We start from the raw sequence: 15,817 nt of genomic DNA, 5'->3' as shown, positions 1-15,817 counted from the left end.
ACACACACACACACACACACACACACACACACACACACACACACACCCACCATTCGGAAAGTATTCAGACCACTTGGCTTTTTCCAGTTACATTACAGCCTCATTCAAAATTGCTTAAATATTTCCCCCCCTACATCTAAACACAACACCACATAACGACAAAGCCAAAACAGGTTTTTAGAAATATAATCAAATTTATAAAAAAATGAAAGTGAAATTTTACATTTACATAAGTATTTCAGACCCTTTACTCAGTACTTTGTTGAAGCACCTTCGACAGCCTCGAGTCTTCTTGGATATGACACTACAAGCTTGGCACACCTGTATTTAGAGAGTTTCCTCAAGCTCTGTCAGGTTGGATGGGGAGCGTTGCTGCACAGCTATTTTCATGTCTCTCCAGAGATGTTTGATCGAGTTCAAGTCCGGGCTCTGGCTAGGCCACTCAAGGACATTCAGAGACTTGTCCTGAAGCCACTCTTGCGTTGTCTTGGCTGTGTGTTTAGGGTCATTGTCCTGTTGGAAGGTGAACCGTCACCCCAGTCTGAGTTCCTGAGCACTCTGGAGCAGGTTTTCATCAAGGATCGCTCTGTACTTTGCTCCGTTCATCTTTCCCTCAATCCTGACTAGTCTCCCAGTACCTGCAGGCTGAAAATGATCCCCACAGCATGATGCTGCCACCACCATGCTTCACTGTAGGGATGGTACCAGGTTTCCTCCAGACGTGTTGCTTGGCATTCAGGCCAAAGAGTTAAATATTGGTTTCATCAGACCAGAGAATATTGTTTCTCATGATCTGAGAGTCCCTAAAGTGCCTTTTGGCAATCTCCAAGCAGGCTGTAAAGTGCCTTTTACTGAGGAGTGCTTCCGTCTGACCACTCTACCATAAAGGTCTGATTGGTGGAATGTTGCAGAGATTGTTGTCCTTCTGGAAGGTTCTCCCATCTCCACAGAGGAACTCTAGAGCTCGGTCAGAGTGACCATCGGGTTCTTGGTCACCTCCCTAACCAAGGCCCTTCTCCCCCGATTGCTCAGTTTGGCCGGCGGCCAGCTCTAGGAAGAGTCTTGGTGGTTTCAAACTTCTTCCATTTAAGAATGATGGAGGCCACTATGTTCTTGGGGACCTTCAATGCTGCAGAACATTTTTGGTACCCTTCCCCAGATCTGTGCCTTGACACAATTCTGTCTCGGAGCTCTACGGACAATTGCTTCGACCTCATGGCTTGGTTTTTGCTCTGACATGCATTGTCAATTGTGGGACCTTATATAGACAGGTGTGTGCCTTTCTAAATCATGTCCAATCAATTTAATTTACCATCAGTGGACTCCAATCAAGTTGAAAAAACATCAAGAATTATCAATGGAAACAGGATGCACCTGAGCTGAATTGAGTCTCATAGCAAAGGGTCTGAATACTTATGTATATAAAAGGAGTTTTCTTTTATTTTTAATACATTTAATACATTTTAGGCAAAAATGTCTAAAAACCTGTTTCACTTTGTCATTATGGGGTATTGTGTGTAGATTGAGGATATAAATGAATGTAATTAATTTTAGAATAAGGCTGTAACGTAACAAAATGTGGAAAAGGGGAAGGAGTCTGAATACTTTCCGAATGCACTGTAATTACAAAGTATTTTCTATTGTGAATGGAAGGGTCCTTATTTACAATGTGTAAAAAGGCAAGCTTTGTTGCATTTGACATGTCTGCAGTTACCATATATAAAATGATAAATCCCCTAGTTTATTCATAACAATTCCAATTATTTAATTGAAATCAGGCACAGGGCACCAAACAAGCAAAGTCCCAAAGAAGAACTAGGACACTGATCCCAATCTTTGGTCTGATTCTAATAACCAAACCTCTGTAATTAGCGTGGAGGAACAGAGCACTGCAGCAGGGCTGGCTTTGGTTAATTCCAGGATGGGACCAAGCCTCCAGAGACAGGGTCACTGTGCCCCAGATTTCACACGCAGGCCTCGTCCAAAAAGCTACGCTGCCTGGACCCATCAGGATGATAAGAATCCTACCACAGGAGGCTGATGAGGGGAGGACGGCTCATAATAAATGGCTGGAATGGAATGAAACACATGGAAACCATGGGTTGGATGTGTTTGATTTATTCCATCCCAGCCATCACTCCTCCCCAATGAATTAAGGTTCCACCAGCCACATGTGAATCCTACCAATTACAAAAGGTTTGCAGGTACAGGGCTACAGGCATCACACTCCATGTGGAACCAAGTCTGGAGCTATAAAACACAACAGCTGTCTTTGAGCCTGAGCTCGTCAGGGAGTTAATGTGATCAAAATAAAAAGAGAGACACCAAAGCTGGAGGGAAATTACCACGCTCTACAGCAACACCACTTAGTTTCTTTCTAAATCATTTGCAATCCTATACTGTAAACATACATACTGATCACATGGAGTGCAACATAAAATAATGTGATTTCTTAATTTGTTGAACATCCATGTCAACATTTAGGCCAATCAATTCCATTAGTTATCGTTCCATCCTCATCTCTTAGCATGAGTCATAGATTCTACTACACACACAAACCCTTGGAGCTGTTTCCCTGGAAACTCCCAAATTCTAAGGTGGAGGCTGTTTGTCGTGTGTTAACAAATCGCCCAGTGACTGCTACTATAGGACCAGTGTGCAGAGTAGGGATGGATGGGCATTTGACATTATTTCACTATTCAAATAATATCATTATATTATCCGGATATCCGGATAGTCGAAATACACAGAGTGCACAAAACATTAGGAACACATTCCTAATATTGAGTTACACCCCCTTTTGCCCTCAAAACAGCCTCAATTCGTCAGGGCATGGACTACAAGGTGTCAAGTGTTCCACAGGGATGGTGGACCATTCTTGATAACTGTTGAGTGTGAAAAACCCAGCAGCGCTGCAGTTTGACTCAAACCGTTGTGCCTGGTACCTACATTTATTCATTTTTTTACCCCTTTTTCGTGGTATCCAATTGGTAGTTACAGTCTTGTCTCATCGCTGCAACTCCCGTATGGACTCGGGAGAGGCGAAGGTCGAGAGCCATGCGTCCTGCGAAACACAACCCAACCGCACTGCTTTTTGACACAACGCACATCCAACCCGGAAGCCAGCCGCACCACTGTGTCGGAGGAAACACCATACGCCTAGCGACCTGGTCAGCGTGCACTGCGCCCGGCCCGCCACAGGAGTCGCTAGTGCGCGATGAAACAAAGATATCCCTGCCGGCCAAACCCTCCCTAACCCGGACGACGCTGGGTCAATTGTGCGTCGCCCCATGAGCCTCCCGGTCGCGGCCGGCTGCGACAGAGCCTGGGCTTGAACCCAGAATCTCTGGTGGCACAGCTAGCACTGCGATGCAGTGCCTTAGACCACTGCGCCACCCGGGAGGCCCTGGTACCTACTTTAATACCCCATTCAAAGGCACTTCAATATTTTGTCTTGCACATTTACCCACAATGGCACACATACACAATCCATGTCTCAAGGATTAAAAATCCTTCTTTAAAATGTTTCCTCTTCATCTGCATTGATTGAAATGGATCTAACAAGTGACATCAATAAGAGATCATAGCTTTCACCTGGTCAGTCTGTGTCATGGAAAGAGCAGGTGTTCCTGTTGTTTTGTACAATCAGTGTAAATGTGTTTTAATGTATGTTTGTGTTTTAAGTAACTTTAATGGAGACTTGCTTGCACGACTCAAGAGATCCGGTGAGCTACACTCTGCTTGTTTAAGCTGGAAGGTGGAGGGGGTGCGAGAGAGGAGCCGGGGCCGGTGTATGTGATAGTGTGTGGGGGCATGGAGGGAGAGACCGAAAGTAGCCAAACCAAATCACACGTTAGAGACAAACTTGTTGCTCCCATAGGTTATGAAACAATACCATCTGGTAGTGCCTGTCTTGACTGCATCAAATCGTTGTAAAGAAGCTCGAAAGCTTCAGTAGCCAGCTAGGTTAGACAGTTAGCTAACTAAAGTAGCAAGGCTAATTGAGGCAATTTTGCTGCGCTCCCCTTAGCTACAACAACGCCATTCATATGAAACAGAAGCCTACCTGTTGGTTGATCATTGTAGCCTACTCCTTCTCATTTAGCCAACCTAATCCCCTAATTTTTACATAGCGGTTGTATTTATACTTTTTTTATCTAATGGTCTATCCCTGTAGGCTATGTAGCAAAGTCACACAGATAATTTTATTTAAATTTAGACAGTCTTTTCATTATGCCTATTTTTTTTTATATATATAGTGCCTTCGGAAAGTATTTAGACCCCTTCCCTTCTTCCACATTTTGTTACGTTACAGCGTTCTAAAATGGATTAAATTAAAACATTTCCTCATCAATCTACACACAATACCCCACAATGACAAAGTGAAAACAGGTTTTTAGAATTTTGCCAAATTTATAACACACAAAACAGAAATACCTTATTTACATAAGTATTCAGACCTTTTGCTATGAGACTCAAAATTGCGCTCAGGTGCATCCTGTTTCCATTGATGATCCTTGAGATGTTTCTACAGCTTGATTGGAGTCCACTTGTGGTAAATACAATCTATTGGACATGATTTGGAAAGGCACACACCCATCTATATAAAGGTCCCACAGTTGACAGTGCATGTCAGAGCTAAAACCAAGCCATGAGGTCGAAGGAATTGTCTGTAGATCTCTGAGACAGGATTGTGTCAAGGCACAAACCTGGGTAAGGGTACCAAAAAATGTTTGCAGCAATGAAGGTCCCCAAGAACACAGTGGCCTCCATCATTCTTAAATTGAAGAAGTTTGGAACCACCAAGACTCTTCCTAGAGCTGGCCGCCCGGCCAAATTGAGCAATCTGGGGAGAAGGGCTTTGGTCAGGGAGGTGACCAAGAACCCGATGATCACTCTGACAGAGCTCCAGAGTTCCTCTGCGGAGATGGGAGAACCTTCCAGAAGGACAACCAATCAGGCCTTTATGGTGGAGTGGCCAGACGGAAGCCACTCCTCAGTAAAAGGCACATGACAGCCTGCTTGGAGTTTGCCAAAAGACACTTAAGGACTCTCAGACAATGAGAAACAACATTTTCTGGTCTGATGAAACCAAGATTGATCTTATTGGCCTGAATGCCAAGCATCACATCTGGAGGAAACCTGGCACCATCCCTACAGTAAAGCATGGTGGTGGTAGCATCTTGCTGTGGGGATGTTTTTCAGTGCCAGGGACTGGGAGACTAGTCAGGATCGAGGGAAAGATGAACGGAGCAAAGTACAGAGAGATCATTGACGAAAACCTGCTCCAGAGCACTCAGGACCTCAGACTGGGGCGAAGGTTCACCACCCAACAGCACAACGACCCTAAAACACACAGCCAAGACAACACAGGAGTGGCTTCGGGACAAGTCTCAATGTCGTCGAGTGGACATTATTTTTCCAAAATGAATACTCTCCCAAGTAATGGAATACTAACGTCCGTTCAGATATTTTGAATAACAGTGCCCATCCCTAGTGCAGAGAGCTTATTGCACAGTGCAAGATGCTCCAGTCCTTTGGGGTCATTTGGGATTGGTGAAACCATGTTTTGTTGAGTGTTAAATCTTGTTTATGTTGGCTTGAGCGGACAAGCACAGGCAATTATCATAAACACCCCCCCGTAAAGCCCTCCCATGTCAACACAAAGGGCTTCTATGCAGGACAACGCTGATGCATGTTTCTCAATTACTACCAGCCACAACACTTTTGTCTGACAACACCGTTGCAGTGAGTCGAGCTGCAATTAGAGTATGCAGTGTTTCCCGTCTCTTCTAGGGAAGCGTTTGTTTCAGAGCGGGATGCCAGTCACGCCACTTCAGTTTCTCGCCATACATCCCAGGGACGAGCGGAATGGAGAAGTAATGAAGCGACCAATTCCAAGCTCTCAGACAATCATTCAGGCACGCGCTGTTACTACTGTACACACTTGTTAGGGACAGAGGGATAGAGCGGGGGAGGGAGACAGAGAGCGAGCAAAGGGAGGCCTGCAGCTACTGACATACCCAGACTAAAAATAGACTAGAAATGACTGATTAACTCAAACACAACCCGTTGGCCACATGGGATATGGCGAACACATGGTCTGACATGAATATTTTTCCATTTTAATGTATGCGTGATTGCATGCGTGAATTCTGTGTATGTGATGTATTGAAAAGAAAACATTTTAACCCAACAGTAAGGGTTGGCAAAAGAGACAAAGTGCCACATTAGAAATTACATGGTTCCACTCTTCAAATTGGGGTTGATACAAAGAAATTGTATAATACAGCTTAATATTTTTATTCACCTTAATTCTTTAATTCTAAGAGTGTGGACCTTATTTTCAACACTGATCATTTCAGGTCTACGAGCCATTTACTAAATTGAGGGATTGGCATTTGAAATTTTACTATTCAAATAATATCATGGCATGTTTTCGGATATCCGAAATGCAAAACATTTTTTTTAAATAAATATTGCTCGACAATTCAAAACGAAGCAAATGCACATGGCAGAGGTAAATGGGACAGACTGATTTAATCCGGTAGTTTTGGCTAACAGCAATTTGTGACAGATTTTCATGCGAATATTCTAAAATCTGCATTTTAAAAATATGCACATTTTCCTACCAGAGGTGTGTTTCAATTAAACTGACCTGGTGCACATAAAAAGCACTTAGTCGTATAACGTTTACTTTATCGAATAAAAAAAAAAGTTGTGTTTCCATTTTATTTTTATCGCTGTCGATGATTTTGGCACAAAAATCTGCAATAAACAGCAAATGTGCCCATGCTGCTCTTGGTACGTGATCTCCAGCCAACCACTTGCAGATACAGTGCACACGGTACATGACGAGATTATGGATAAGAGCAGGATCATTTTTATTTCTCAATTGGCAGCCAAGCACCAATCATCATTTCACCACCACCTCGATAGTTTGGAAAGGAGCACCAAGCTCATCACTGTGCACTTTCACCACCCTGTGAAGTTCATCACAACTTATTTTGTCTGTAGCCTAATAAACTGTCCATGCTTTTCCAAGTCGCAGTGGGAGGACCACACAACATAACTTGCAGTAACACGATGCTTACTTCGCCGTGATGGTTATGTCAATCTTTGCACACAAAAGCATTTCCATCTCAATTGTAGCAAAATCTATTTCCCCAACAAAAACATGATCCCACCTTGTCTACAGTTTTGTTTTTTTCGACATTTGGAAAGTTTACCCACAAATTATCTGTTTCCATCAGGCCTGTCGTGACATTTTTTATCTGACGTACTTTACTCGCATAAAAAGGTTGGATGGAAACCTGGTTATTGACAAGAGAAGTATGATTTTTGTCATGATAGAACTAACTCTGAAACAAAAGGGTTTTCTGGTGAGTGTTTTGCATAGATCGGTGTCAGATCTTGTGGAAACTCCATTAGGTGCATGTCTGTAATTGCTATGTAAGAAATAACATACCGGTCTCGAGACAAGACTGTATGGCTAAATGCACAGAAGAAGCTCAATGCACTGTTATAAAAACTACATTCAAAAGTTTGTTGTTTTATTAAATGAAGAATTTAAAATATCGTGGTATATCCTTGAAGGTAAAAATGTCACAAGGATCATTTACATTTAGAGCTTTTTCAATGTTAATATAGGCCTACCATTTAGAGCTTTTTCAATGTTAAAATAGGCCTACCATTTATTTTCACCAAAGATGAACACTCACTCAAGTAATCTAATACTAACATCCGTTCGGTTATTGGATTGATCGATTAACGGTGCCCAAACCTAGCGTGTTATATTTTTTATACCTTACTGCATTGAATGTCAAATAACTGAAAAGTATTCCATTGAGAAGTAAACATTTAGAAACCACTCAACAGCCATAAATCAAAATACAAATACAGAAACCTCAAGAGACAGACAGACAGAGACTGACCTGAGACCATTGAAGAGTTGTTTGGACTTGTCCAGCAGGTAGCAGAAGTCTGTGACCGTCTTCCTTTCACCCAATGGGATGTCATCCTCAGCCCCAGCTCCAGTCATGGCACCTGCTTCTCTCCCCTGAAAAACCAAAGAGCATCTATGACTTGATAGAGGCCATAATACGTATGTTAAAACTAAAGAGCATTTTGTCATGTATCATTCTTTGTTGTAAATAATATTCATCTGACAAAAATGTCTGTAAGCTAAAACTAAAATCAATTGGAATAATAGTTTTTCAATTGAAGCCTGCAAATGCCATGTCTGTGGAATATATATTGTTTGGAAGACTACAAAAAAAAGGTGGGAACTTGTGTCTTTTAGACAACTGTGGAAAAAGGTAAAACCACACCATAGGGAAGAACTGCAAGCCTCATCACAGTGAGTAGCCTATTATGAGAGGTTTGGTCTTGGTTAAAATGGAGGTTGTGTGCAGGAGGCCAGTGGGGCCAGAGGCTAAATAGGCACTGTTCATCTGCTAAGTCATGCAACTGAAGAGGGACAAATCAACATGCACACTGTCCCCCACACAGACACTGAAATATCATGTGTGTGTGTGCCTTTTCTGCATCACCAGAAAACCCAAGGGCTCTACACTGTCCAACAATTCACTGTCAAGCTCTGGTGATCACACTCTGTCTAACCAGCATGTAACTTGCTAACCAGCGCATGCATTCAAGGTGTGTGTGTGTGTGCGTGTGTGTAAGATTGGGTCATACACGCACACTGAAATGTAGCGTGCAAGCATCTTTTCTGCATCACCATATGACCAAAGGGCTCTACACTGTCGAACACTTAGGCTAACTGCTGTCAAAGCCAACCAGCTCAAGCATATTACTTCCCCTTTTGCCGAATAGGAGCAACCAATTATAAACAGTTTTACAGAAAAATATTGGATTTTTCGAAGAAAAAAGATATTCATGAATTTGTGCGAGAATACAAGGCATGCCAAACTCTAGACCACCTTTACTCCACACACAGACGCACGCGTACAAAGCTCTCCCTCACCCTTCATTTGGCAAATCTGAACATAATTCTATCCTCCTGATTCCTGCTTACAAACAAAAACTAAAGCAGGAAGCACCAGTGACTCGTCAATAAGGAAGTGGTCAGATGACGCAGATGCTAAGCTACAGGACTGTTTTGCTAGCACAGACTGGAATATGTTCCGGGATTCTTCCGACGGCATTGAGTACACCACATCAGTCATTGGCTTCATCAATAAGTGCATCGATGACGGTCGTCCCCACAGTGACCGCACATACATACCCCAACCAGAAGCCATGGATTACAGGCAACATCTGCACTGAGCTAAATGGTAGAGCTGCCACTTTCAAGGACCGGGACTCGAAAGCTTATAAGAAATCCCGCTATGCCCTCCGACGAACCATCAAACAGGCAAAGCATCAATACAGGACTAAGATTGAATAATACCACACCGACGCCGATGCTCGTCGGATGTTTTTTATTTTACCTTTATTTAACTAGGCAAGTCAGTTAAGAACAAATTCTTATTTTCAATGATGGCCTAGGAACAGTGTGTTAACTGCCTTGTTCAGGGGCAGAACGACAGATTTCTACCTTGTCAGCTCGGGGATTCGATCTTGCAACCTTTCAGTTACTAGTCCAACACTCTAACCACTAGGCTACGCTGCCGTCGCAAGCAGGGCTTGCACACTATTACAGACTACAAAGGGAAACACAGCCGAGAGCTGCCCAGTGACACGAGCCTACCAGACGAGCTAAATTACTTCTATGCTCGCTTCGAGGCAAGTAACACTGAAGCATGCATGAGAGCATCAGCTGTTCCGGATGACTGTGTGATCACGCTCTCCGTAACCGATGTGAATAAGACCTTTAAACAGGTCAACATTCACAAGGCCACAGGGCCAGATGGATTACCAGAACGTGTTAGAGGTCGACCGATTATGATTTTTCAACGCCGATACCGATACCGATTATTGGAGGCCCAAAAAAAAGCTGATTAGTCGGCCAATTTTTTTAAATGTATTTGTAATAATGACAATTACAACAATACTGAATTAACACTTATTTTAACTTAATATAATACATCAATAAAATCAATTTAGCCTCAAATAAATAATGAAACATGTTCAATTTGGTTTAAATAATGCAAAAACAAAGTGTTGGAGAAGAAAGTAAAAGTGCAATATGTGCCATGTAAAAAAGCTAACGTTTAAGTTCCTTGCTCAGAACATGAGAACATATGAAAGCTGGTGGTTCCTTTTAACATGGAGTCTAAAATATTCCCAGGTAAGAAGTTTTAGGTTGTAGTTATTATAGGAATTATAGGACTATTTCTCTCTATACGATTTGTATTTCATATACCTTTGACTATTGGATGTTCTTATAGGCACTTTAGTATTGCCAGTGCAACAGTATAGCTTCCGTCCCTCTCCTCGCTCCTACCTGGGCTCGAGCCAGGAACACATCGACAACAGCCACCCTCGAAGCAGCGTTACCCATGCAGAGCAAGTGACGTTTGAAATGCTATTAGCGCGCACCCCGCTAACTAGCTAGCCATTTCACATGGGTTACACCAGCCTAATCCTGGGATTTAAACAGCGCAATGCTTGAAGCGAAGAGCTGCTGGCAAAACGCACGAAAGTGCTGTTGGAATGAATGCTTACGAGCCTGCTGGTGCCTACCATCGCTCAGTCAGACTGCTCTATCAAATCATAGACTTAATTATAACATAATAACACACAGAAACACGAGCCTTAGGTCATTAATATGGTTGAATCCGGAAACTATCACGTTTACTCTTTCAGTGAAATACGGAACCGTTCCGTATTTTATCTAACGGGTGGCATCCATAAGTCTAAATATTCCTGTTACATTGCACAACCTTCAATGTTATGTCATAATTACGTAAAATTCTGGCAAATTAGTTCGCAACGAGCCAGGCGGCCCAAACTGTTGCATATACCCTGACTCTGCGTACAATGAACGCAAGAGAAGTGACACAATTTCACCTGGTTAATATTGCCTGCTAACCTGGATTTCTTTTAGCTAAATATGCAGGTTTAAAAATATATACTTCTGTGTATTGATTAAAAAAAAAAGGCATTGATGTTTATGGTTAGGTACAGTCGTGCAACGATTGTGCTTTTTTCGCAAATGCGCTTTTGTCAAATCTTCCCCCGTTTGGCGAAGTCGGCTGTCTTTGTTAGGAAGAAATAGTCTTCACACTGTTCGCAACGAGCCAGGTGGCCCAAACTGCTGCATATACCCTGACTCTGTTGCAAGAGAAGTGACACATTTTCCCTAGTTAAAAGAAATTCATGTTAGCAGGCAATATTAACTAAATATGCAGGTTTAAAAATATATACTTGTGTATTGATTTTAAGAAAGGCATTGATATTTATGATTAGGTACACATTGGAGCAACGTGTACCTAAGCGATTATATGCAACGCAGGACAGGCTAGATAAACTAGTAATATCATCAACTGTGTGTAGTTAACTAGTGATTATGATTGATTGATTGTTTTTTTATAAGATAAGTTTAATGCTAGCTAGCAACTTACCTTGGCTTCTTACTGCATTCGCGTAACAGGCCGGCTCCTCGTGTAGTGCAATGTAAAGCAGGTGGTTAGAGCGTTGGACTAGTTAACCGTAAGGTTGCAAGATTGAATCCCCGAGCTGACAAGGTAAAAATCTGTCGTTCTGCCCCTGAACAAGGCAGTTAACCCACCGTTCCTAGGCCGTCATTGAAAATAAGAATGTGTTCTTAACTGACTTGCTTAGATGAATAAAGATGTACATTTCAAAAAAAATTAAAAGAAAAAGAAAATCGGCCAAATCGTTGTCCAAAAATACCGACATCCGATTGTTATGAAAACTTGAAATCGGCCCCAATTAATCGGCCATTCCGATTAATCGGTCGACCTCTAGAACGTGTACTCCGAGCATGTGCTGACCAACTGGCAAGTGTCTTCACTGACATTTTCAACCTGTCCCTGACTGAGTCTGTAATACCAACATGTTTCAAACAGACCAGCATAGTCCATGTGCCCAAGAACACAAAGGTAACCTGCCTAAATGACTACCGACCCATAGCACTCACATCTGTTGCCATGAAGTGCTTTGAAAGGCTGGTCATGGCAGTTTGCAACAGATCCACAGATGATGCAATCTCTATTGCACTCCACACCCTTTCAAACTTGGACAAAAGGAACACCTATGTGAGAATGCTGTTCATTGACTACAGCTCAGCATTCAACATCATAGTGCCCTCAAAGCTCATCACTAAGATAAGGACCCTAGGACTAAACACCTCCCTCTGCAACTGGATCCTGACAGGTCGCCCCCAGGTGGTAAGGGTAGGTAACAACACATCTGCCACGCTTATCCTCAACACGGGGGCCCCTCAGGGGTGCGTGCTCAGTCCCCTCCTGTACTCCCTGTTCACTCATGACTGCATGGCCAGGCACGACTCCAACACCATCAAGTTTGCCAATGACACAACAGTGGTAGGCCTGACCACCGACATCGACGAGACAGCCTATAGGGAGGAGGTCAGAGACCTGGCTGTGTGATGCCAGGACAACAACCTCTCCCTCAACGTGATCAAGACAAAGGAGATGATTGTTGACCACAGGAAAAGGAGGACCGAGCACGCCACCATTCTCATAGATGGGGCTGCAGTGGAGCAGGTTGAGAGCTTCAAGTTCCAAACTATCATGGTCCAAAACACACTAAGACAGTTGTGAAGAGGGCACGACAAAGCCTATTCCCCCTCACGAGCCTGAAAAGATTTGGCATGGGTCCTCAGATCCTCAAAAGGTTCTACAGCTGCACCATCGAGAGAATCCCGACTACAGAGGGTAGTGCGTACGGCCCAGTACACCACTGTGGCCAAGCTTCCCGCCATCCAGGACCTCTATACCAGCACCAAGTCTAGGTCCAGAAAGGCTTCTTAACGGCTTCTACCCCCAAGCCATAAGACTCCTGAACAGCTCAAAGGGCTACCCAGACCCCTCTTTTATGCTGCTGCTACTCTGTTTATTATCTGTGCATAGTCACTTTAAGTCTACCTACATGTACATATTACCTCAACTAACCGGTGCCCCTGCACATTGACTCTGTACCGGTACCCCCTGTATATAGCCTCGCTATTGTTATTTTACTGCTGTTGTTTAATTACTTGTTACTTTTATTTTCTACTTATCTATTTTTTTTACTTAACACATTTTTATTATCTTCTTAAAGCATTGTTGGTTAAGCGTTTGTAAGTAAGCATTTCACACCTCTTGTATTCGGCCCAAGTGACAAATACAATTTTATTTTATTTGACATCTAGCTACACCTCCTTGTCAAGGGAAGCATATTGTGGCAGCATTGAGAACTTAGCTAGTGTCTGGGGCAATCAAACATAATTTTTGATGTTATCCACATCATAAAGCATGCGATGGTAGCATTATGTTATTGGTATGATTATCATTGCCAATAACTGGGGACAGGATCAAGAGGAGAGTTGATTGTCAATTCATTCTGGTCCATAAGACAACAAAAAATGGGCTGTATGCTTTCTAGTCCAAAAACTAGGTTCTATTTAAATGATTGACAATTTGCTTCATTGCCATCATTTCTTTTCAGTGGACATTTTGGACGCAATTGCATTCCAAATCCCCAGAGTATAACGTGGATCATATCATCATCCGGCTACAGAAATCATATGAAATGTACTCACCTCTCAGAACAGGACAGGCTTGTGTCAAGTCCGAATCCACTTGAAACAGTAGAGGTCGACCCTATAGGTGCCTATACGTCTTAAAATGAGACATTGTTTTGACATCAGTGAAGAGGTATTGATTAAAACGACAATCTGTGCACAAATTAAACGGCCACAGTGACAACGCACTACCAGTTACTAGCTTGCTAAGCTATCGTAAATTCACGATTTTATGTGGGCGATTTAACGTTGTGCAAAAAACTACATAGCTAGCTAGACAGCTTATAAGGTATAGGTGCACACATGGCGGCAGGTAGCCTAGTGGTTAGAGCGTTGGACTTGTAACCGAAAGGTTGGAAGATCGAATCCCCGAGCTGACAAGATAAAAAAAAATCTGTCGTTCTGCCCCTGAACAAGTCAGTTAACCTAGGCCGTCATCGTAAATAAGAATTTGTTCTTAACTGACTTGCCTAGTTAAATAAAGAAAATTCATCAAATCAATAATGCGTGTACCTGTAAACTAGCTAACGTTAGTAAACCTAGACAGCTAGTTGGTAACGTTAAGGTTACTAGCTAGGAAAATATGGAAGCGTGCATGAAAAAAAAATTGCCTTTCCACTACTTGGCAATGCAAACCCGTTATTGTATCTCGATTCTTTTGTCTATGCAATCAATGCATGCTATTAGCAATGCATCAATCTAAGCAACTTGCCAATGATGTGCAACCAATTTCACCCAGCTACTAGTTAGCTGCGTAAACAGCTGGGCAGTTGGATTCGTAGCTACTGTAGCTAGCCAGCTAAAGAAAATATAGCTAGCTAGCCATTTCTCGACTACTCCAAATATACTGGCTAACGTTAGCTAGTTAGCTAAACTGGCTAACTACCTGACTCAGTCCTGATGTCTCCACCCTGTCGTCCCGAGATCAACCGTATCCAGGTGTAAATGTATGAACCCTTTTAAGTCAGAGCCTCCAATGCAGTGCCGCACTGTCATTTACAGCTGTTTTACACTAGGAAAAGGAACAGTGGTGCACCAAGCCGATGGCAGTCAAACTAACTGCGGGAGGTTGTATGTGTGTGCTCAGACTGTGGAAGGAGGAGGGTGAATGGAGAAAAAGCGTCAACGTTCTGCACGAGGGGCACGTTCTCAGTCAGTCAGTCGTCTTTGCTACCTGGTTAAAACCTGTCTAAGAGTTCCAGTCATTTCCATAAATGAAATAAACACCTTGATTTTGAAGTATGAACTTATACTTTCATGAGATACTTGAATTAGTCAAACTGCCGAAGGTTATCATAATCAAAAACACAAGGATATAATATATTCCTTTAATTGTGATAATTTACTTTCATACATGATTTGAAGCTATGACCAAAGTGTAACTCATTGCAACCACTGCAGGGCTAAAACCCTGACTTCAAGTCAACTGAAGTATGCTAATCACAATCCAAAAATAGTTCGGGTAGTTGCGCCATCCCACTTCTGACATCCAATCGAATTGTATTTGTCACATGCTTCATAAACAACAGGTGTAGGCTAATACTGACATGTTGAATTACAGCCCCATCCCTACAAGGCCGAGAAAAATTTAAAAAGAATAGAAAAAGGATAACACTCGGAATAAATAACACTCGGAGTTACGATAACTTTGGTATAATATATATATACATATACACACACACAAACACAAGGTACCTGTACCTAGTCGATGTGCAGGTTTACGAGGTAATTGAGATAGATACAGTGTGTACAGACAGTTGAAGTCGGAAATCTACATACACTTAGGTTGGAGTCATGAAAACTCGTTTTTCAACCACGCCACAAATTTCTTGTTAACCAACTATAGTTTTGGCAAGTCGGTTTGGACATCTACTTTGTGCACGATACGTCATTTTCGCAGCAATTGTTTACAGACAGATTTCACTTATAATTCACTGTATCACAATTCCATTGGGTCAGAAGTTTACATGCACTAAGTTGACTGTGCCTTTAAACAGCTTGGAAAATTCCAGAAAATGATGTCATGGCTATAGAAGCTTCTGATAGGCTAATTGACATAATTTTAGTCAATTGGAGGTGTACATGTGGATGTATGTCAAGGCCTACTTTCAAACTCAGTGCCTCTTTGCTTGACATCATGGG

At 42.4% G+C, this 15,817-nt stretch overlaps 1 protein-coding gene across 4 annotated transcripts in view; it reads right to left on the bottom strand.

Moving 5' to 3' along the window:
- LOC106570398 (protein SCAI) overlaps positions 1–14,788 on the bottom strand; it is a 31,696-nt gene extending 16,908 nt beyond the window's left edge. Inside the window, exons 1-3 of one of the 4 annotated variants that reach the window (XM_014142692.3) lie at positions 14,562–14,788; positions 13,694–13,772; positions 7,935–8,059 (exon numbers count right to left, since the gene is read on the bottom strand). In XM_014142692.3, the coding sequence (XP_013998167.1) occupies positions 7,935–8,041 (107 nt within the window). In that variant the 5' untranslated portion in view covers positions 8,042–8,059; positions 13,694–13,772; positions 14,562–14,788. Of the gene's footprint in view, positions 1–7,934; positions 9,490–13,693; positions 13,773–14,561 lie in introns of those variants that run through there. The other 3 variants (XM_014142723.3, XM_014142680.3, XM_014142660.3) reach the window with 3 other exon arrangements.
- Positions 14,789–15,817: the final 1,029 nt, after the last annotated feature.

Source organism: Salmo salar, chromosome 01 (genome assembly GCF_965601325.2).
Source record: "Salmo salar chromosome 01, fSalSal1, whole genome shotgun sequence".
In the NCBI taxonomy this organism is placed as follows: domain Eukaryota; kingdom Metazoa; phylum Chordata; class Actinopteri; order Salmoniformes; family Salmonidae; genus Salmo; species Salmo salar.
This window is presented reverse-complemented; position numbering and strand designations above follow the sequence as displayed.